General features: G+C 46.9%; 1 protein-coding gene across 1 annotated transcript in view; it reads right to left on the bottom strand.

The window, feature by feature from the left end:
* The window catches only part of COL26A1 (collagen type XXVI alpha 1 chain), a 154,139-nt gene that overhangs the window by 62,212 nt on the left and 67,148 nt on the right, over positions 1–24,779 (bottom strand). The window contains exon 4 of the mRNA XM_032459638.1: positions 23,669–23,766. Coding sequence (XP_032315529.1) covers positions 23,669–23,766 — 98 coding nt within the window. The remainder of the gene's footprint in view (positions 1–23,668; positions 23,767–24,779) is intronic.

Consider the following 24,779-nt stretch of genomic DNA (forward strand, 5'->3'; position numbering starts at 1 on the left):
TCCAGGATGAACCCCAAGAATGCCATAAGGGAGACATAGGTAGGCTCGGGCTCTGGGGGAGACTGGGAACCAAGAATTCAGCTGGTTCCTCTGCAGGGCTGATGGTCCCTGACAAAATCGCTCCCAAGGTTCAGCCATGCCAGAAGGGGAAGATGGATCCCAGAATCCCAGAGAATCTCAGACCTGCTGGGATCACTTTGCCCTCCCCCGACCCCACGCCCTCACCCCGCACCACCATCCAGGATGAGAATCAGAGGCTGAGGGAGAGGATGTAGCTATCCCAAAGTCACACGAAGCAGTGGCCAGGACTGGACCCACTCCAAGCCTCCCCGTCCACCCTAGGCAATTTACAGGTTTGTAGCAACCTGCTCTCACGGGTGTCAGAACAGTCAGTTCTGTCCCACCAAAGAGCCTTTCCCGAGGCCTCTCCAGGGCCAAGCCCCATCCTGGACACTGAGGACACAGAGATATCAGATGTAGACCCCAGCATCCTGGCCAAAGCAGCCAGGCAAACAAAGCCAAGGTCAGGGGACAGAGGCCGTGACCATGAGGACCACATCCTTTCTGGTCCATTAGCTCTCAAGTGCATGTCCCGGGGAAGCTCTGGTGGCCCCTGCAGCACAACAGCCTGTGGCACAAAGGACCCAAACTCACACTTATCACCCAGCCTTCATGCCTGACTTTGGGATGTGTCTCCAACTACACGTGTGCCTGGCACAGCATGACTAGTCCCCAAAGCTGAGGGCTGAACACCTGACACAGGTGAGCTGGGAAGCGGTCAGGCTCCCCTGCTCCTGGGGCTCCTGGGAAAGGAAGCAGCGCCTCTCAGTGCCAACATGTCCAGAGCTGCCCTCTGGCCTCCTCTCACCTCCCTGCATGTCTCTGGCTCTTTTTCTCCCCTGGTGGAAATAGATGATACAGAATCAGAAGGCAGAACCCAAATTTCGGCTCGCTCTCTAACTAGAAGGGGCATCTTGCATGAATTTCTTAACCTCCCCAGTTCCAGTGTCTTCATATGTGAAGATACTTTGCAGCCTTGCAGAGAGTTGAGAAAGTGGGACGTGTGCCCAGGACAGTGTGGAACACTTAGAAGGTGCCTGAGAAGAGTTCGTATCTTTCCATTCTGCCTGTGGCAGGGACAAATGTAATCACTCCAAATCCCATTTTCTTCCCTACATTTCCTTGACCCCTTGGAGCTGACCAGGGCTACATGACTTGTTTGGGACAGTAAGTTATGAGAGGTTGAGGTGGTGAAAAGTCCACATACAGCTCTCCATTCCCCAACTGTTGCACACGGTGCCGGTGCGAGATAGTGGAACTTCTGTCAACCTGGTGCCCCAAGGAGCTCTGAGATGTGGAGCCCTCTGCCTCCCTGCACTGCACACTTAGCTTGAACAAAGAAAGAAACTTTTGTTGGACCAACCCTCTAAAATCATGGGGCTGTTTGTTTCCAAAGTATAACCTGGTCTATCTTGACTGTTACAACCTCCTATGTCCTGGGGTTATTATAGGGATGATATAAAATAATATATATTATTGTAACTAGCATGCCATATGAACACTAACTTTCAGTTTTATTGCTTTTCCCCCACCTCCCTCTTAGAATAAATTTGGCACAATTAAAGATCACAACTTGCACTGGGAGAAAATTAGCTTTTTTACTTTTCAAAGGCCTCCAGCTAGGCCACCCACAAATATCAATAAAAAGAAAAAAATCATACAAGATGTAAGTGTAATAGTAATCACTATTGCTAGCATTTATTGAGGACTTACCTGTGGCTAGATTATTTACATAAATCCTTACCTGATCCTGGTAAGTCTCTGTAGAAGGCAATATTATTCGTATCTTATAAGCACAGAATTGAGGTGCAAGAAGATTAAGTAGAGACTTTGGGTTCTAATAAGATGGTGTATAAGAAAATCAGGAAAACCGCTTGCTATAAACTCTCAGAAATGCTGGATAAAATACAACAAAAAGATACTTTAAATGGATAGCTAAGTTCCCAAGAAAGAAAGAAGGTGTTAAAAGAATAAAGAGGAAACTGAAAATAGAGTAGCTATTATACGAGCGGATGCTCTGACTGACCTTGGGGAAGGAGGGAGGGGGTCATCACCATGGTAACCTGGCTGCTTCAGTGTGGGGTTTCCACAGCCATATGCATTGAGTGTCCATGAAAGGGGGAAGGACAGCACCTTTCATGAAAGATTTTCTCAAAGATTCTCTTCCAGTCTGCACAGGGAGGGAAATAATGAAGCTTCTCATTCCCCTGATACAGCCAAACCTCAGGCCTGTGCCTCGTGTGGATCTGGGGTTTGAATTAATCTCATAAACCCAGAAGAATTTATCCAGAAACCCACAAACCAAGAAATTAACATAAAATCTCTTCCTATCTAGTGATGCTCTGCGGTGCCTTATAAAACTTTGTGGGAGAATGGTTCCACAATCCTGGCTACAAGGGATTCTCACAAAAAAACGAGCTGTGACAAAGAAGAGCTGACTGTGACAAAGAAGAGCTGACTATGAAAAATTTACAAAAGAAACAAGGAAAACAGCCACCATAACTGACAGGGCGAAGAAGGCTTAGGAAGGTTACGCCCCAACAACAGGATTAAGAGCTGCATATTACTACATATACAACAGATAAACAACAAGGACCTACTGTATAGTGTAGGGAACTATATTCAATTTCTTATAAGTTATAATGCAAAAGAATCTGAAATTATACATATATTTGTATGTATATGTATAACTGAATCACTTTGCTGTGCACCTGAAACTAACACTGTAAATCAACTAAACATCAATAAAAATAAATAAATTTAAAAAACAAAACAAACCCTTCAACAACAAGAGAGAATAAAATCCCAACAGGAAAGAAAATATGAAATATATAAAACCAGGATGTTTTAAAATATTAGAGCGCTAGAAGGAAAAGTTGAAAACTGGATAGAAATGAAAAAGAACTAAATGTAACTTAGAGAAATTAAAAATAAAAATGAAATAGGTAAAAAAGGCATATGGGACACTGCTGAGGAGAAGATTAATAAAATGAAAGTTATATGTGGGGAAATTTTGCCCAAAGCGCAAAAATGAAACATAAAGAAATAGAAAGAATGAGTAGTTAAGAAATGTGGAGTATGGGATGAGGATCCTATGCATCTAAAAGGAGTACCAGAAGCAGTGAAGAGAGAGAATGGTAGAAAGACAAAATCTGGAGAGATAATGGTTTGGGGTTTTCTGAATTGATTTTAAAATATATGGATCTTCATAGGTCAAGGATTCAAAGATTGCAAAAGTCCCAAACAGATAAGTACACCAACTCATATCTAGATAAATCACAGTGAATCTGCAGAACACCCAAGGCAGACAAAAACTTACCATCAAGCAGAGAAAAAAGATGAATTATCTCCAAAGACATCTTCAGTAGACCTTTCAACAGCAACAATAGAGGCCAGAAGAGAATGGTACAACTCTCTTCTGCAGGGGGAAAATAATTATCAACCTAGAATTTTACACCCAACTCAACTATCATTCAAGAGTTGGGGCTAAATACAAAAATTTCTGGACAAAAACTGAAAGCAGCTGAAACTCAAATGTACTAGGGGAATGCAGATCTTTAAAATGATACACAATTTCTTATCTATCAGAGTACAAAAAAAAAATCACTTCTGGTAGCACCAAATATTGGCAAGGATATAGAGCAATGGGGCAATGGGGAACTTTCGTACAGTGCTGGTGGAGTGGAAATTGGAACAACGAGATTAACACTATCTAGAAGAGTTACAGAACGGCATTCTCAGTCTGGGCAAGACTTTGCTCACGTGCAGAAGGACCTGAGGGCGTTCTCTGTAGTCCTGCTTGTAACTGTGAAAAAGTGGAAGCGGTATGTCTTCCAGTGGGAGAAAAATAAATAAACTGTATTCTATTCATGCAATAGAACACCAGAAAGCAATCAAAATTAGTGAACTATGAAAAAAAAAAGTCATTATGAATAAAGCTCACAAATATCATAAGTGAAAAAGCAAACTGCAAAAGGATGAACTGAGCAGAACATCATATACGCAATTTTAAAAACACATAGTCATACGTACTTTTACAGATATAAATATACAATAATAGCACAGGAATTTGCCCGAGAATGGCACACAGCAACCTGAGATTAGTGTTTTTTCTGGGAAGGGAAAAGAGAAAAGGCCTGGAGGGTGGGGCATTAGCTGGACCAGACTTTAGCCGGACCAGACTTTAGCCATACCTGTTAACCCTTTATACCTTTAAGACACTGTTCTAAATTATTTTAAAATAAAAAGTTAAAAAGAAAAAAAAACTGTTCTGAAGCAAATATGACATGATGCTGACAACTGTTTAATCTCAGTGGTGGATAACTAAGTATCTTATGGGGTGTTTTATGTCCTTTGTAGTTTGTTTGAAATACTTCTTACGCACATTTTTTTAAATAAAGAGTTTAACTTGACCCTTTGGGTGGGAGGAGGCACTAAGGGTTGTTGGACCAAACTGCCCTGTGTCGTGACGTGCCTCCACCAAGGGACATGCCACTTTTGTCCACTCACCTGTGTTCGGTGCAGATGTCAGATACACATTTACAGCCACTGTCCCAAAACCCCACTGAAGTGGAAGGAAGAGTTTGGAGGGTTGGGGTTTTTTTTTAAGATATAAATTGACAAGGACAAAGGAAATAGGAGAGGAGTCAACCACAGCGCACTGAGAGCTAGGAAAAGCTCTTTCCTTCCCCCAAACGGCAGCGAATCCAGTACTGACAAAAGTGAAACTATATGGAGTGCTAAAAATAAGACAGGTGCAAAGTCTGTAAGGAGGAAGATGTGCCTAGGTCCTCACGCCTACTCAGGCAGAAAATTGGAGACATTCTCCACAGAGAAAAAACCAGGATCTCGTGATTGAAGGATACCAGGTGTGACAGTGGGTGAGAGAGTCACACTGAAAGCCTGCAGGCTAAGTGCAAGTTTACACACTGAGTGTCAGACACCCCACTCCCCAGCCCTCCACCCCAACTCAGCTTCCATTATGCAGGTGGCCAGACATACATCCTCCAAGTTCAAGATTAGACACATTATCTCAGGGGAATCTAACCAATCCAAGAGAACACCACCGGAGGGTTTACTACACCTTCACCACATACCTGCACACACCACATCAGACATACCCCACACACTAATACACACATGTGCACAGACATTACGCACGTAATAATTCATACACTACAGAGACACAAATACCTTACAATTCACTTGCCAACTTACACACTCCCCCACACGCACGTACGTATCACATGCGCCCACCATGCACAGACAGCACACCCACCCCTCACACACACACGCACTGGCACTAACGTTACGTGCATGCAGACAACATGCAGAGCCGCCATACATATCAGGCCCATGCACACATCACAAACACGACACAGATGCACACAGTAGATCGCCCTGCTCCATGAGGCCACTCTGTGACTGAGTGGCCCAGACATCCACCCTGGACCTTGGTCTCTGAATGAGGCCTCTGAAGACCTCAGGAGACCTCACAGAGCTGGCTGCAGCCACGGCGCAATCCTATATGTAATTCCCTCCGCATTCATTCCCTCCTTAGTGAGTGTGGAGCAGGCCAAAGACAAAACCTGGTTTCTGCTCCAGGACCAGCCACTTACTAATCACGTGGCCTACATCTAACCACTTAACCACTCAGCCTCATCTTTCTCATCTGTAAAATGGGAACCTGGTGACGCCTGCCTGTTCCATGGGGTTACTGGGGAGGGAAAAGGAAATCATGCCCCTGGGTCTGGTGGGAGGCAGCACCTGCTTCTCATGGGCCAGGCACTGGGCAGGTTCCCTGAGTGCTTCCAGGAGATGGGCTCTGAGCCAGACACTTTCCAGAAGCTTCTAGAACCTCCTAAGACCTTTTCAGGCTAAGCTTGATTTTTCCCATTTCATTGAGGGAGAAAGTGAGGCTCAGGGAAATTATTTGCTTGTCCAAAATTTCATAGCTAGGAAGTGGTGGGGCCTGATTTGACCGGAGGTCTGGAGGTTCCAAACTCCATCTTTTTTTTTCCTTTGGGTGGTGTCCTTGTAGACCCAAAAGCAGCAGAGAAAGACTCAACCCTCAGGCAGCTCATAGAGTAGTTGGGAAGATGAGCACGTAGGCAATGGAGAGGAAAAAGAGGAAGCGGAGGAGGAGGGAAGGGGGGGAGGGGAGAAAACCCCAAGTCTGTGAATGAGAGGCCCAGGCAATAAATAACTGCTCAAAGCAGAGTGAGGCACAGGGATTCTGGAACATTCCAACCCCAAGTAGGGAAATGCACCCCCTCCCTAGGGGGAAGTCCAGGCAATGCGTGGCCATAAAGAACACTGAGGAGGTTCTTGTGCGAACAGGGGACCCCAGGCCAAATGCCTTCCCTCTGCAGAGCCTGAGGGTCACAGGGAATCCCCCGCCCCCTGCCACCACAGTACTTCAGCTGGAAGGAGTGAGGGTTTGCACCATAGATTCCAGTGTTTATGGGCTTCTCGGAGCACGTGGGCATTTCATAAATGCGATTTGGTGGTGAAACCGCTGGCTGAGGGACGGGCTGTCCTCATCCCAGCTGTGCTGTGGCCCTGGGGGTCATTTTCTTGGAATGTGATGACCATGACCCTGGTCCACATGCACTGAGACCGCAGACTCCGCATCCTCAGCACACGCTGTGTACTGCCCTGCGGCACCGGTGCCTTCCCTGATCGAATGGGTCTAAAGGGTAAAGGCCTGAGTGTCCAGCAACACCAGCCCCCACCCCGTTCAAATCTCGGCCATCCCTACGCCATGTACGTGGCTGCAGCAGAGCCCTCCCGCTGTGATGTCAACGATGCCTGGGAACAGATCCCTACGTTGTGCCCCATGGCTGCTGGCATCGTTGCCAGACACCAGGGCCACCCTCGCCTCAAACCTGAGGCCCCAGGTGGGGTGTCCTGAGGATACTCAGTAGTGCCAATCCCAGCTCAGAAGGCCTTCATGTCTGCAGTATTATAAAATACATATATTTGATCTTTGTCCCCGGTTCCTGGCACCGAACTCCTAAAACCCTTGGAATTTCCTGAGTAAGAGGAGCATCTTCCATTATTCATAAAGAGCCCCTTTCAACTACACCTGAGTTCACACTAATGAGGTGACTCTTGGTGGGTTCCTAGATAGCTTTAGGTCTAGGCCTGGTAGCCAAGAAAACCAACCACATGATTAGAAGGCTGGAAATTTCAGCCGCACCTTTGACCTCTGGGATAGGGAGAGGGGCTGGAGATTGGGTTCAGTCCCTGATGGCCAATGGTTAAATCAGTCCTGCTCATGTAATGGAACTTCCATAAAGACCCAAGAGGATGGGGTTTGGAGAGCTGGGTTGGTGAACACACGGAGGTCCAGGGAGGGTGGCGCACCCAGAGAGGGCACGGAAGCTCGGCGCCCCTTCCCCTTACCTCTCACCCCACGCATCTGTTCCTTCTGGCTGTTCTTGAGTTGCATCCTTTATAACAAAACCGTAATAGTAAGTATAGTGCTGTGAGTCACTGTAGTGAGTTATTGAACTTAAGGGGATGTCCTGGGAACCCACAAATCTGTACTCAGCAGCACGGGAGAAGTGCAGGTAGCCTGGGGACCTCCTTTGCAGCTGGCATCGGAAGTCGGGGACGGCAGTCTTGTGGGACTAAGCCCTTAATTGCAGTGTATCTGCTAACTCCGGGTAGTTGGTATCAGAACTGAACTGGAGAGCTGAACCCCCAGTTGGTGTCAGAGAATTGGAGAATTGGTGTTGGAAACATGTATTTGGTGTTAGAAAGAAAAACAAAAACAAAAACACAACAGTGTCCAGCTTTTCCACAAAGATAGCCCCTAGAGTGCTACCAGCGTAACTTTCAGCCCCTTCCAGAGAAAGAGACCCCAGGATTTCCAGGACAGGCCCCCTCGCGTCGACACGGCACTTTACAGCCTACAAAGCTGTTCCTCTGTCCTGCCACATTTCTCATCCCCAAAGCCCCAGGAGGTAGGTCTTAAAAGCAAAAAGGCATTCCTTCTGCTCGATATGCATGTCTACTGCTTTGCTCTGCCAGGTCGTAGAGGATTAGGAGGTGGAAATGTTTGTGCTGGAAGATTCTCTTTTCCACCCCCATTTTACAGATAAGGAAACTGAGGCCCTGCGAGGTTGTGACTTGGCCAAGTTCCCCCAGCTCAGCAGGGCAGAGCTCCAGCTACCAGTTCTCCGGAAAACAGCCCTGGTCACTTCCTGCTCTGGAGGAAGCTGCCACCTGAGACCCGAGTCTCCATGAGTCCTGAGGGCCTTGCCCCAAAGGTGGTACCTGCCGCCTACAGATGCCTACAGATGCCAGAGAGGAAGTAAAAGAAAGGAAGTAAGTGCTTCTCCTCCTCCTCCTCCACCAGAGCAGTCTTCCCCAGCACATGTTCGAGTCACAGAAATCTCTCGTTAAAATTTTACAGTCTAACCACTGAACATGCTACTTTGTCTCCATAATTTATACCTGACCTGGGTGTCTAGACATGACATCATGGTAAGGTATGCCTCGTTCTGCGGGAAGTTTACAATAACCAGAGCTCAGCATCGTTGTTACAACAGCCTCGCTCCGGCTGAGGGGAGCCCAGAACCACAGGCTCACAGACCTCAAAGGTGCCCTCTCCCCAGCAGAAATGATCCCATTTCCAGGAGAGAAACCAAAGGGCAGGTGACTTAGAAAGGTCACGTGGCTGGGAGCCGTCACACTGCCTAGAAGGGGAATCTGGCTACAAATATCCACTCCCTAAAGGGGAACAGCACCTCGGCGGGTGAGGTCACTCACGTGGCCCTCAGTCCAGGGTTCCCAGCACCGGCAGCCAGACCTGGGACCGTGGATGCCCTCCCTCTGTCAGAGTCACTGGCAGCCAGATGAACCCCACTTCTGCAGCCCCTGGTGCCCAGGAATCTGTGGGCCTAAATCTCATGCTATACTCAGACCCCAGTCATGTTTAAAACCAGCAGAGACTAAATCTCTCCCTCTCTCTCTCTCTCTCTCTCTCTCTCTCTCTCTCTCTCACACACACACACACACACACAGGGATATAAGAGATGTTTTAAGATCCATTTCAGTCCTAAGCCCCCAGATTCTAAAGGGGAAGACACCACCAGCAGTCGATGCAGACTTCCCGCACCACCACGCTAGCTCTGGGCAAGTTGGGAGAACAGTAATGGTAGCAAGTCACTTATTAAGGGCCTGCTGTGCCACATCAGTGACTTTTTGTTCATCTCATTTGATGTGCAATAGAATTAATCATTCTGCAAGTATCATTGTGCCCACTTTACAGACGAGGAAACTGAGGTTCAGAGAGAGGATGCGATTTGACTACAGAGCGAGTGTGTGGAGCTGGGATTTCAACTCTCGGTCTGGATTGAAGCCTGTGTTCTTTCCACTGTCCAAGCGAGTGAGGGATACAGAATCCTTCTGCAAGGATAGACCGGTCACTCCACTGTGCTGAGAATGTAAAGGACACACCGGCCCACCAAGTTAGATGCCCCATTTGGGAGCTCTAACTGGGACACTGGGCCACCACTGGCAAAGCAGGACAATACCCTTCCTTTCCTCCGGGCTGGGTGGGAAGCCACTGCCCCCTGGTGCCCAGGGTGCCCTTGCCCGGGGCCAGCTGGCCTGCCTCACTCCACACTCCAGGGTCATGTACAGGCCCTCGGGGAGGTGAAACATTATTCTCCATTCTGCTTGTCCTATCTGTGAAATAACCAAGCTCTGTCCATGGGTTTCTGGTCACATGGGAAGGGGCAGGACGCCTGCTATCACTGCTGGGCGCTTCCTGATGTCTGCACCGGGGTGTAAGGGGCCTACGCACTGGCCAGGCCGCAAAGCCAGAGCTCTCCCCTCCCCTCCCTCAGCCCGGGGCCGGGAGCTGCAACTGTGCAAAGAAAACCTCCCAGGCTCCCAGTGGACCCCAAGCTGGCCTTAAGCAGTCAGTCACATGGCATTGGAAGAAAGGTGTTTAAATGGAGCCCGGAAGGCAAATCCTACCGAAGCCCCGCCTGCTCATCAGGGTGTAGTTCATCCCCAGGTCTCCAGGGAGAACTGGGTAGGACAGCAAAGATGGAGGCCATGGTGGCCTGTCCGGCCTGGAAAACGTTTGGGGAAACCGAGTCTGTTCAGCAAGAGAGAGGCCGAGACACTGTATGATGGGAGACCGGAAATATACAGACACAGGCCTGGGGCGGGATTCAGATGAGATATTAAAGAAGCTGCCTCTCCAAGCCCATCCACCCAGGACGTGAGGACCCAGGTACCACTGTGCGGGGCTGGGACCACAGCCTCTCCAGAAACAGAGGGGCCTGGGTGGGCTCCCTAGGCTGTTCCTGTCCAAACCCCACTGTCAGCCTTGTGACATCACCTCCCAGTTGCGGGTGGGGGCAGGGAACCAGCTATCCTTCCATCAAAAAAAAAAAAAAAGGAAGTTTGGGACTGGAAAAGCACCAGAAGCTTGGAGCAAGAGGTTCCTTGAGCTGAACCCCTCCAAACACCCATACCCTCAGAATCGGCACTACATCTGCCCTCTGGTCCCAGGCTCTCTGCAGGTAGAAACGGTCCTCTGTGTCTGGTCCCAAGGGAGTTCCTGAGACAAGGGGAGAAGGCCCACGCCGTGGAACATCTAGGACCGTCCTGCCCAGCTCACTCTGCTGCGGTCACCTCTGGTCCACTGGAGCCCCCAAGTCCCCTTTACCCTTCCAACCCCGGTGCAGGCCACCCTCCCAGTCACCCAGCCCTGCCCCATCTGAGTAGCCGCCAGCCTGGCCTCAGTTTACAAGTGGGAGGCAGACACAGACTACCACTGGGTGGCGCTGCAGGAGACGTGGGAACATGAAGTCTCCTCACAGGTCCCCTCATAACTTACAGTGAGAGGAGCCCGGGGTGGTGTGGGGGCCCGCAGCCCTCGGACTTCCCCTAAGAGACCCTCCTCATCTCTCCCCTGCTGGAGCCTCTCGTGAGGGAGGATTAGAGTCCCACCCCCTCCCCAACTGCCTGCTATCTCTCTTCGGATCGCAAGAATGAACTGTCTTTGCCCTTCAGCTGACTTCCATTCTAACATCTGATCCTTTTCTTTTCCTCGGCACATTGGATTATCTAGTGACCACTTCCTGAGCAGGGAGGGTGTCTGTGCTTCACTACAGCTTTGTGGAGTAGCAGGCTTGGCCTGTTTTATAGGCATGATAGCTAAAGATTCAAGTAACTTTCCAAGGGTCACCTGACGCCAAAATAAAGGAGAAGAACCAGGATTTGAACTCTGCCTATCTGCTTGATCACGAGCTCTGCGGCCTTTTGTATGGAGAATGACACAACAGGAAAGTGCCGGGTGGGGCTGCATCGTGCCTCCTTGGGGGACCCAGGGTGTCCCCTGAGGAGGTAGGAGGAGTGTGGCTTGGTGACATAGGGCCAGCATCTCCACCACCTCTTGCCATGAGGCATCACTCAAAATGCCCTCCTGCTCCAAGCTGACATCCCAGCTCCAGTGTGGCTGGTGAGGGTAATAGTCAGGCACCGAGAGCGCAGGCTCACCCAGCTCTGGCACGTGCTTTCCACAGGGCAGCTGATTCTGCGGCTGTGGGAGACTCAGCTCCCACCACCTCCTTCTCACCAGGGAGGCCTGGTGGCCCTGCAGTGGAAGTTTCCTACCTTGCATCCTGTAAGCTGGGCCCTCTCTGCGCCACACTGAGATCAACTGTAAGAAAATGTCCTGTCCAGCCTTCAGAAGGACTGAACCCTTACCCACCTCCATCCTCTTTCTAGAAAAGACTGAGTTTAGGATCAGGACAGCAGCAGGCTTTAACAGAGACAGCCTGGTCCAGTGAGCCCACTTCTGCTTGTCAATCGTGGTCTGTCCTTGCCCTTTAAGAGGTCTGGACCCCTCTTCTGGGGAAGGAGAGGGTGGTTCCCAGCTGTGTCGCTCCTGAAGATCACGGGTCACTGCGGGGCACCTCCCTGTCAGCCCCTCCTAAGCTCAGGCATGGGGCTCGTGATTTGCTTGACTCAGACTCATCCTGTAGACGCCTCTGCTCTCCAGGCCTCAGTGCATCCCAGTTCTAGAACTGTCATGATGGGTCCAGATTTCCCCCAACCCTCCCACATGTCATCCGGGGCCGAGACAGATGTCCCCAGTAAGCAGTATGGGGAGCTGCTGATGATACTGCAGTCCTGGAGGTCCCAGGAAGAGAAGCAGAAATACCTAGAAGATGCAGTCATCAAGCAGAAAGTGCTCCGGGGAGTGTGGGGGAGTGGTCCATCCATCTCCATCCACCATAACAGGCCCAGGGTTTTGCTAAGCACAGGCTGGCCCCAAACCATCAACCCCATAGACCCCGAGGGTGGGGCTGGGCTGGACCAAAGGCCTCTGCCAGCCACTGGCTCTATTCAGCCTGGGACAGCAGAGCACAGATGAAACTTATAGCCGATGACATTGGCCAAGGCCCTTTCCCTCACCCAGGCACGGCGTGGGTGTGATGCACTCACTGCCTGGGACCCCGGCCCCAGTCAGAAGGTTCTGTAAATGTTTCCCTGCAGTAGGGCAACTGGCCAACCCGGCCCTCTTCAGTGCATTGGCCCTGGCAACTCCCACAGCCACCCAAAGCCAAAATGTGTGACCTGGAGCCCCAGCGTGTGTGGACTTGGCCCCAGAGAAGATGGTAATGAGGAGTAGGAGGAGGAAGAAGAAAACCATCTCCTTGATCTGCTGAATTAGCTAACTACTCCTCTCTTTATGTTTTCTCCTTTTTTCCTAATACCACCCCGGACTTCTCCCCACGCACATGCATGTTCTAGACAGTCCTCCACTCCTTTCCCGAGTGTCCTGGAGAGAAGCTCACTGGCATTTAGCAGGTCACTTAGGGGATGAATGTGCTCTCCCTGGAGCCTCAGAAGCTAATTGAGGGACCCAAGTCCCCCCGCCAGAGGCTGCCTTGGCCCAGCCACGCAGCGGGTGGAACACACGTCTCCTGCCCTTGGCCTGGCCCACCCTTCTCTCCCATGCACAGCTCCCCCACATCTCAGCCCAGCGCGTCTGCACCATTGAAGCACCCCGTCTCTAGGGTGGCCTGAACTCACCTCCCAAAGAGGTGGTTGATTAGAGCACGAGAGACTCACTTTGCCAGGCTCTGCCTGCCCTTCCCAGACCTCGGTGGAGGCCCCCATCTCCCTTCCTGCATTCAGCCCATTGGAGTGAGTGACAGGAGAGCCCTCATATACACCTGGATCCTCTAGAGCCCTGGAGAGATGCAGGATCCCTGTGGCCAACGGGAAGTGCCCAGGTTCCCCTGGAGGTCGTGTAATCTTGGCCCAGAAGAGTTTCAGAAAATTCACGCACTTAGCCATCTTCTCCCACACCATCACTCTGGCCCCTGCCACGCCCTGTGAAATGCCCATGGGCAAAGCAGCAGCAGCTTGGGGAGCGCTGAGAGCCCTCTGGACGTGCAGACAGCCCGGCAGCCGAGTGCTGTGCCTGCGACTTGGGCAGCCCCCGTGCAAGCGCTTTCCAGAAAAAGAAATGGCAAGTGACATCTGTGGATATTTACAGCCCCACACAGCATGACGGGAGGTGCCGAAAGATGTTTGCCTGACAACAAAACCCATCTCGGCGGCTGGAACGGCTCCACGCTGGGATGGGACATCAAAGGGCCCAGAATCTCATCAGTGAGGCCACGCTGTCTGAGAGCAAGAGCAGATGCTGAACAGAGTAGACCCTCAGCTTATGCTCCTTGTCAGGCCGGGGCCTGAAGTCTACCAGAGATGCCAGGAGAGAGACAGGTGTTAGAAGCACCCGAGCAGTCAGGCCCTATGAAACATCCTCTCCAGCTCAGCCAGCCAGCAAAAGGGCAGTGGGAATGGAACTTTCTTCTTTCCATCACTCGGCCTCCCACTACCCCGTTGGCTCGAGCAGGGCTCACATAAATATCAACAGTTCTTTGCACTTCAGTTACTCATCTATACAATGGGGGGAACTGTATATTCACCACCTGAACCTCATATCTCACACCTGTAAAAACTGCCTTTGCAATCATTCATTCACTCAAAAAATGTGTTGGGTTCCAGCTCTTGGCCAGTGGCTGGTCATGTGATGAAAAGACTCTCTGGGCAGTAAGTAGGGCAGAGGCTGGACCTCGTAGGTTAGAGAAGACCCTGGAAGCAAGGAAGCCGAGCTGGGGAAGATGGGCCTTTCTTCCAAGAAGCTTGGCCAAGAAAGGAAGCCCAAGGTGGGCTGGTAGCTAAAGGGTGATGCGGATTCAGTAGGATTGTTTCCCCTTTTTTGAGGTGGGGGGGAATGGTAATTAGGTTATTTATTCATGTAGGTTTTTTTTTTTTTAATGGAGGTACTGGAGCTTGAACCCCGCCCTTGTGCATGCTAAGCATGCGCTCTACCACCTAGCTATACCCTCCTCGCCTATGATTGTTTTCTTAAAGATGAGAGATGCTTGATGTGCTCATGTGCTGATGGGAAGAAACCAGTGGGTGAGAAAAGTGAAACCTACAGGAGCGAAAGGATGCCCAGTGGAGCGCAGACTGAGAGAGTGAGCTGAGCTGGATCCAGAGGGTCAGGTCTTGAGCTGGAGGAATACCCACCACCACCAATTCCTACCTCCTGTGGGTCCCACAGCACCTCAAACATAACTTTAGCAAAGCCTATACTTCACAGTATTAGGGTTATCTGCTCACCCCTCTGGCCGCCGGCAACCACCAGCACACACACACACTCCATCTGAGAGCCCAAGCTTCTCTCTTCTTTCTTTTTTAAAAAACCTGGGGTAGGGGGAGCAGGTAATTAGGTTCGTTTGTTTGTTTGTTTTAATGGGGGTACTGGAGATTGAACTTGGGACCTCGTGTATGCCAAGCATACTCTACCACTGAGCTACACCCTCCCCACCCTGAGGTCCCCTTTTCATCAATGGGACCCAAGCAGCTTGCACAGTGCCTGGAACCCCCAGGCTACTCTGACTAAATGGCTCTACTTGCTTGTCCCTCCCTTTAATGGCAGCCATGGCAGGCAAGTCTCAGAAACACCATCAGAGTCACTGAGTGCCGCTTCCCTAACATGCTGAGCTTTGCAGATTGGCCAGGAGGCTGCAGCCTCCTCCCCAGAGAACTCCTTCCGGCTTTGAACCCTCAGCCATTCAAAACACCAGCACACTCACACACAGAGCTCGAGCCAGGGGTGAAAAATCAGCATCGTCTTGGACTCAAATCAGTCAGTGCAGTGCTTGGATGCACTAGCTAAGCCACCTCACCCCGGCCTGCCCTTGCCCATATGGGAGCCCAGAGGATTCATTTCCTGTTCTGGCCAGGACTCCAGCTCACACACACACACACACACACACACACACACAGAGGAAAAATCCCCTAGTTGAATTAAACTTACCATCTCCTGATGAGTTTGTGGCAAACCTCCTCCACGACACTAAGGCAACATGAGATCTGGCCTCTAAAATGCCAGGGACCAGGCCACATTAGGTACTACAGGAAGGAACCATCTGAGAGTCGGGCTGACCTGTCCCTTATGCTGGGACAGCTTTGTGTGGGATTTCCCACGACCTGAAAGGTCCAGGGCAACTTAGAGTAAGGAGCATCAAATCAGAAGCAAGAGACCTAGGTGCCAGTTCTGCTCTGGCCACTTCTCAGCGGGATGACCTTGGCCAAGTTCCTGGTTCCCAGGCAACTGTCTTCTTCACGTGTCCTCATGTAGAAGAAGCTGTGAGGGAGCTCTCTGGGGTCTCTTTTAAAAGGTCATTAATCCCATTCATAAGGGCTCCACCCTCATGACCTAATTACCTCCCAAAGGCCCCCAATACCATCACCTTGAGGAATAGGTTTCAACATGAATTTTGGGGGGCCACAGTCTACAGCCACATCTATACCATGGAAATATAGAATAACGGGACTGAAAGCCCTTCTGAAAGTCTAAAATACCACTTCAGAGGTGAGGAATACTGACGTGATTATATGATGTTGAAAAAGGTGATGGTGAGACCTCTGCTACTGGCCAGTTGAACTCTTGGGGGGGACATCTACTGATGGAATGTAGCTTAAGGAACTACTCTTAAAATTAGCTCTAGTGATGACATAATGATCCTATATCCCATGATTAATGCTGACTCCTTTGATCAGCACTGCCAGAAATCATGCTCCAGGTGCAGAGTCAGTCGACTGTCTTTACAGACCCTAACAAAGTGCCAGGTACTGTGTCAGACACCACAATGGAAAATCAGTGATGACAACTCTCTCCCCTCCAGAATTTCTCAATCTGTCCACAGCAGTGTCATCAACAACACTTCTGGGGGTTACTTCGGCAGTATGGTTTAAAAATCTTGATGTGGTATATGCCCCTTGAACCAAAAATTCTGAATAGGAATGTATCCTAAGAAAATCATTAAAGGTGTGGACAAAGATTTAACTAAAAAGATGTCCATGACGTTCCAGTGCCAGTAAGGATGGAGTAGCTTGTGTCAGACTAACTCCACTTTAGACAAAAATAACACATTCAAAATAAAAAATTTTAAACAACTGTTTGAAGGCACTATAGAGCAACAAAAAGCCAGCAGAAACTGATGGGAATTCAACCCTTGCAAAAAGGGAATAGCACCGAGGGAATTCTACACTACGTGGCTTTTCCCCTGAGGGCACACCCCAGTTCAGGCAGTGCAGGACAGCCAGAACTCAAATCAAACACTGCAGTTGTTTAGTCTTAAGACTGCCAGAGGACCTGGAAACTGGGGGAAGAAATCTAATTGGGGGGAGGGAACAACAGAGCAGACTCTGTGTACAAACTACCCTAAAATCCTTGGCTGACCCCTGAACTATGCATGTGTAGGGGAGATTCCAGTGAGCAGAAAACAACAGTGGAAGGCTACAAAAGCTGAGCAGCTATATCAGCCGCTGTCCAATAAAAAGGAGATGATTTAGGGCTTGTCTCTCCAAGTTAGGAGGCTTAGTTAACTTCTGAACCACAGAAAGGCTATGCTTTAGGTGTAAAAACTTTATCCCAGGTCTAAGAGATTCACATACTCACCCTAATAAAGTATAAAAGCCAAGCCTTCACAAATGTACCATGATTTAAGTGCTTGCTACAACAAAAATAAACACTCTTGCAAGAAATGTCTCTACAACATATCATTCAAAGTGGCCAGTATACAAGCAAAAGTTATTAACATGGAATGTAGGAAGGAAGGGAGGAGGGAAGGAAGGGAGGAAGGAAGGAAGGAAGAAAGCAGGCAAGCAAATGCTGCCCAAGTCAAGAGAAAAGTGTTAATACCAACAAACCATAAGCTGACCCAGATGTTGGAAATATAAGACAAAGAACTAAAAACAGCTATTACATATAAATTCTTGGATGTAAAATAAATTACGGTCATAAATGAGTGAACAGATGGGGAAATATTATCAGGGAAATATAAGCAAAACACACACACAAACACACACAGACAAAGAAATTCTAGAACTGAAAAGTACAGTATCTGAAACGAAATTTTCACTGGATGGCTTAACAGAAGATTGTAAAAGTCAGAAGAAAGAGTTAATGACCTTGAAGACAGAGCAATAGAATTTATCCAATCTAAAGAACAGAGGGAAAAAAACACAGAGCCTCAATGACAATTATCAAACAATCTAACATGTGTGCAAATGGAACTCAAGAGGAGAGACTAAGGCAGAAAAAAAAAATCTGAAGAAATAATGGACAAAATTTTCCAAATTTGGTCAAAAACATTGACTTATAGATCCAAGATGCTCAAAGAACCTCAAGCAGGATTTTAAAAATCCCACCTGGTAACATCATGGTCAAACTGCTGAAAGGCAAGGAGAAAGAAAAACCTTGAAAACAACCAGAAGGTTAAAAAAGGAAACATTCTTAGTATGGAAACAACAATATGAAGACAGCAGACTTCTCATCTGAAATAATGGATGCAAAAAGACAATAGAAGACCCAAACTGTTTCAAGTACTGTAAGAAAAAAATCACCAATCACAATTATAAACTCAATTAAAATATTCAAAAATTAATGCAAAATGAAGTATTGGAGATAATGTTGTTGTAAATGTAAATTAGTGCAACCACTATGAAAACAGTTTTGCAGTCCCTCAGCAAGTTAAACAGAAAATTACCATATGACTCAGAAATCCCAATCCTAAGTATGTATCAAAAAGAATAGAAAACAGGTGTTCAAACAAAACTTGTACGTGAATGTGCATAGCAGCACTATTAGCAACAGCTGAAAGGTGGAAACAACCCAAACGTCCATCAACTGATGAATGAATAAACAAAATGTAGTATAGCCATATAATGGAATATTATTCATTATTCAGATATGTGCCGCAACTTGGATGAAGCTTCAAAACATTACACTGAGTAAAAGAAGCCAGACACAAAGGCCACATATTGTATGATTCCATTTATATGAAATATCCATAATAGGCAAATCAATGGAGACAGAAAGCAGATTTGTGGTTGCCAAGGGCCAAGGGGAAGCAAGTATGAGGAATGACTGCTTAATGGGTATAGGGTTTCCCTTTGGGGTGATAAAAAATTCTAGAACTAGACAGTGTGATGATTGCAAAACATTGTGAATTTACTTAATACCACTGTGTTATATACTTTAAAATGGCTGAAGCTGTAAATTTTATGTTATGTGTATTTTATGATAGATAGGGAAATATTACAGCAAAATAGATACTAAAAAATTTTTTTTGAGTTGAGAGAATTCACTGCAAGCAGATCTGCACTACAAGAAATATTGAAAGAATTTCTTGGGGCTGAGGAAAAAAGATTCCAGATGAAGGCACAGAGCTCCAGGGATAAATGAAGATCACCAGAAATGGTAACTATGGGGTAAAAAGAAGACTTTTTTTTCCTATCTTCACTTCTTAAATAGTAATCTGACTGTTTAATGCAGAAAGTATAATACTGAATTATAAAGTTGATAAGACATTAATATTTATAGCATATAAAAACAATAGTACAAAGGATAATGGAGATAGATAAATGAAATTGTGCAGTTAATTTTTTTTTCATTTTACATGGAATAGTCCCATATTTACTCTAAGATTACTAAGATAAGTTAAGGATGCAGACTGTGATCCTTAGAAGGACTACTAAGAAATGATACAGAGAAGTAAAACTAAAAATCCAATAAAGGAAAATATGCAACTTCTTCTAGTCATGATAGACTAACTCATACTGAGGGTAGGGGTAGAAAATGCTATGAAATTTACAATACAAATGTTCACAGACATTGAACAACGTGGAGCAGTGATTCCTGAGAGAAGGAAAACAAACAAGGTGATTGCTGGAAGCACCTTCTGGACTGGAGCACATGATGGTGGCAGTAAGCAGAACATGGTAATCTGTCTGAATTGAAGAGAGAGAAATCAGAGTTCAGGGAAGTTGAGGCCAGTTTGGTGGGTGGAATACCAGAGGGAAGAGAATTACATAGAAAATTATTCATGGGGTCAAAACTAATTGAACTGTCTTCTGGTGTGTGTAAATTAAATCTATGGAATGAGTTGTATGTAAATTACACCTTAATAAAATTGGTTTAAAATGTGTAAATAATTATTAAAATAAGAAACAGAAAACATGTGTGGCCCTATGTAGATGAAAGAAAGTGAATTTGTTATCAAAACCTTCCCCACAAAGAAAACTACAGATCCAGATGGTTTCACTGTGAATTCAAGGTTCAATTAAACGTTTAAGGGAAAAGCGATACAATGTTTTCAAAAAAAAAAAAAAAAAAGTTTTCGGAAAACAGAGGAGGAATAAAAATCTCCCATTTCTTTTTATGAGAACAGCATAATCCTCATAACTAAAAACTGACAGATATTGTAAGAAAAGATTACACATAAATATTAAATACAGAAATATAAAAAAGAATAATGTATCCAAATGGGATTTATCCCAGTAATAATAAGATTATTCCCAGGAACAAAAGGTTAGTTTAGTATCCCAAATCAATGCAATTTGCCACATTAACATAATAAAGGATAAAAATATAATCACTTCAATATAAATGCAGGAAAAAAAAACATTTGAGAAGATCCAGCACCCATTCCTGATGAGTACACTCAACAAACTTAGAAGCGACTGTCCTCATCTGATAAGTGGCATATATTTTTAAAAATCTACTGCTAATCACATACTTTATCACATAATTAATTCTGAAATATTGAGAACTTCCCTCCTATGACCAGGAACAAGGCAGGTGTATCTGTTTTCATCACCTTTAATAAAAATTTCACTAGAAGTTCTAGCCAGTCCAACAGGCAAGAAAGAGAAATAAAAGGCAAAATATTTGAAGGAAGAAGCAAGAATTTTTATTCAGAGAAGACATGATAGTTTATGTGAAAAATCCAAAAGAATCAATAAATAAGCTATAGAACTAACAAATGAACTTAGCATAGTTTTCAGGCACAAGGTCAATATTCAAAAGTCAAATATATTTCTATACACTAGCAGCAAAATAATTATAACATGAAAATCTTAAAAGCAACCCCATTTTTAAAAAGCACAAAACACTTAAAAATATATTTAATAAAAGACAAGCAAGTCCTCTACTCTGAAAACTACAAAATACTGCTGAGAAAAATTAAAGCCCTGTATAAACAGAGAGCTATACCATGTTCATGAATCAGAAGATTCACTACTAAGATATCCTCAAATTGGTCTGCAAATTCATCACAATCTTAATCCCAATCTCTTCAGACTTTTTTGTATACATTGATAAGTGGATGTGAAAATTTTACGGAAATGCAAAGGAACTAGAGAGGTCAAAAGTCTTAAAAAGGAAGAAACTACAATTACATACCATTCCATTCTTCTCAGAACAGCTAAAATTAAAAAGACTAACAACACTAAATGTTGGCAAGAGTGGAACAATTGGAACATACTTTGCCCGTGGGCGTATAAAACATTAACACCCTCTTTAGAAAACAGTTTGCCTGTTTCTTATAAAATGAACAACTCAAAAACAGGCAAAAGTCTTGAGCAGACACTTCACAAAAGAAGATACAAGAATAGCTAGTAAGCACATCGGCTAGGCAAACAAAAAGATGCTCAACATCATAAGCCAATGGGGAAGAGCAAATTAAAATCAAACCAAGAAAGCATTTCATACCCACTAGCGTGGCTAAAATTAAAGGCTGACAACACTGACACGAAACATGGACACAAAAAGGTGGCGGCCCAACCTTTTAATGTCAGGCTAGAGCACTCTCTGATGAGCCCACCTAAGGGTCATGTGACATCCTGGGAGAAGGTCATTTTGTTTATTTGCCATTTACTACGTATTATAGCCCAGGTCCTGCAAAGGTGGATGTTAACCTGTACAAAACTGGTGAGACATAAGTGTTTTCTGCTCAGAAGAGAGGAAAACCCCAAAGGTTTTGTTTTCATTATCCTATACGATCTAACTTAGTGATTTTATTTCAGGTATCTTATCTTATCTTATATTTTCATGTATTTCATATGTATAAAATATATTGCATACTATATATGTATATATTCATACACACACACACACACACACACACACATGTATCAGTAAAGAATTAACCTTACCCAAAGAGAGATTTGACCTTTGCACTTGGCTCCTGGAAGGTATCTCTAAGCTCTTAAAAGGACCTATCTGATAAGAGGGTCTTTGTTTACCTGGGAGCCTTGGGCCATGCCAAACATTCTTGTTAACAATGTGCTTTATGGGGCATCCCTGGGTCATGTGGTACCAGCTCACCCACCAGAGGGGCTAGAAACAGCTCAGCCTTGCGGGAAGCCGCCATGTACGAGCTCTGGTTCAGGGGAGCAACTGGAGGATGGTCTTGGGGACCCCAATCTGCAAACTCATCAGTTTCTCTAATTTCTTTTGAATCAGCTTTGCCATTTTGCAGGTCCCCTCAGTAAAGGAGCTCAATAAAACACATGCTCCTTGGGTGAGAATTATGACTTCCACATTCTGAGACTTTTACTCCATCCTGTGGTTCATTCATTTCTCTAATAAAGAGAATACGAAAAGAGATGAAAACATATACGATCTAGCACTGTGGTGTTTCCAAGAGAGGGAGGAAGGGGCCTCATTCGGGCAGGATTCAGTTACCCCTAGAAGAATCAGACAGTCCTGCAGGGTGGCGAGGGGCGTGGGGAGGCAGACATGAAGACACACGATTATAGTTGGTGGAGCCAACGGTGTTCATTTTACTGGTCATTGAAAAGCGCTGAGTCAGTTACTTAAGGGTCAATCAGTCACTTCCCTTGAAACCCCATATTCCCCACCCCTCGCAGAACCCAGACTATAGGTCTGTTCTGTTCCGTTGAAAGGACCAGAGGTCTCTCCCATGAGCGGTCCTCTCTCCCACGTGGAGGTCCTCTGAGGGCCTCCAACCTCAATGAGGGACCCAGTGTGAGCTGTGGTCATTCAACACATAAACACAAGGTCCTGCCACCCACACCCTCACTTGGGGAATCCTGGCCTCTCCTCACCCCCTCATACCTGGGCTCTCTTCTGTTTCTCCCCAAAGAAAGGCCCAGGCAGTCCTGTGCCCATAAGTGTGGACCAGCCCCGGAGGCTGCCCATCTCCCCTCCCAGAATCAGATTCAAAAATCAGTAAAGGAGGTACCATTGGGCTTTTTTCCACATCCCAGCCCCTTCCTTCAGCTCAGCTCTGGGCCACAGGCTCACTGAAGCACTGTCATCATTATTATTACTGCTATTTCTGCTGTTACGCTATTATTTGTAATTCCAAGGCTTATAGGCAGTTTACAATAAAAGCATATAAATATAATACTTATATTCTAAATATACATACATATAACTAAAATCAGTAAGTCTGATAATTAAAAAAATACAAGAGAATAATTTTGTCCCAAAGTCAAGGTTGAGGAGAGCTACTGTTTCCAAATATAAATCTGACCCTTGAGTCTTCAGACTGCCCAGCTCGTCTGAGAACCAGGTGAGCTGCAAACCTGTTCGTTGGGCAGGACCCACTTTCCTGGACTTGAGGGCAGCGGGGACTGGCCCTGCCTCTGTCTCTGTCTCTGATTCCCACTTGGGTGATGCTGTCTGTTCCCCTCAGACTCTGGAGCCAGACTGAGCCCGGGCCCCGGGGCTCTGAGTCCCTCCTGCAGACCTCCCTTTGGGCACCAGCCTGGCAGAAGGGCTGAGGCAGCAGGGTGAAGCCTCCCTTCTGCTGCCGCCCACCAGGTCCGTCTGCCTTATCCTACAACAGTTGATCTCCAAGGCTCATGGGCCCTCCTGCACATTGGCTCGGAGCCCAAACACCCAGCTCTGCCTGCCCCAGTTCCTGGGTGAGTCGGGGCCAGAGCAAAAGAAACAGGCTGTAAATTGAAGCTCCTCCCCCAGGCCAGGGCTTCTGATTCTCCACGCCCAGTCCAAGCCATGTACACGGTACCCCACCTCAGTGCCCACGGGCAGGGTGCCAGTCTCACCCCAGATGGGCCAGTCCACAGCATTTGGTTCAGAGGTGCTCAGGGAATAGAAGAAACGTGGAAGAGAGGAGAACTGCTCGCAGGAGGAGGGCAGGAGAGGAAGAAGCACCCAAAGACTCGGAAGCCCAGCCCAGCCGGCGCCCGGCCCCCTGCGCCCTGGCAGACTCACCTTCGTCACAGTTGCTCCCGGTAAAGCCAGGGCAGCACCTCCACTCCAGCGCCGTCACCGTGCGGTAGGACACTCTGTACGTGGGTCTGATCAGAGTCCTGTAACTAACACAAGGGCAGCGTCAGGACAGTGTGAGCACCCACCCGCCCACCCCAGACCCCACTCCTGCAGAGACCACCCAGCCCAGGCCCCCAGGAGCCCTCTAGGCAGTGGAGTCCACTGTCCTGGCTCTGTGCCCACTGGCTCTGCAGCCCTGGGTGAGCAACCACCCCTTTCTGTGTCACGTGTGTTGTAAAGTCCCTTCCAGCTCTGCCTTCCCACAGTTCTCCAAGAGTGGCCACCTATGGTGGGGAAATGACTGCTAAGGACTGAGTTATGTCTCCCCAGAATTCTTATGTTGAAGCCCTAACCCCTCACAACACGACTGTATTTGAGCATAGGATCTTATGAGATAATTAAGGTTATATGAGGTCATAAGGGTGGAGCCCTAATCTGATAAGACTGGTGCCCTTTTAAGAAGAGACAGAGATCTCTGTGCACTGAGGAAAGGCCACGTGAGGACACAGAGAGAAGGTGGCCGTCTGAGAAGATAAATTTAGGTTGTTGCAGCCACCCAGTCTGGGATATTTTGTTGTGGCGGCGCAAGCCGAGACACTGACCAGGACAAGGAATAAGGAAAAGAAAAACATCATTAAAAGCTGCACGGCTTCCAACCACCCACAAGTTAACTTAATTCCAACCTGTTTCCCAATCATCACTTCTTTTGGTTGATTCGTCCAACAAATATTTATTGAGTCCCAACTACATACAAGACTGTGGTCACAGATGAATAAAACTAAGTCCTCATCCTCAAGAAAATCCCGGCTTAGCAGATGGGAGAGAGAGACACGTCAATGAAAGCTTGCGATTCAGGAGTGGGGCCCTTGCAGCAGTGAAAAGCTCCCACACACTGCTGTGGGATTCTTCGGTAAATTTTCACACCGTTTTGCCATTTTTTTCTTAAAAATAAGTTTGAAACTATTTTGTGAAATGCCAAGAATAGTGAATATAAAATATATGACCAAACCACACTGAGGTATCACCTCACACCTGTTAGAACAGCTGTGATCAA

The sequence above is a fragment of the Camelus ferus genome, chromosome 18, assembly GCF_009834535.1.
Source record: "Camelus ferus isolate YT-003-E chromosome 18, BCGSAC_Cfer_1.0, whole genome shotgun sequence".
Classification (NCBI taxonomy): domain Eukaryota; kingdom Metazoa; phylum Chordata; class Mammalia; order Artiodactyla; family Camelidae; genus Camelus; species Camelus ferus.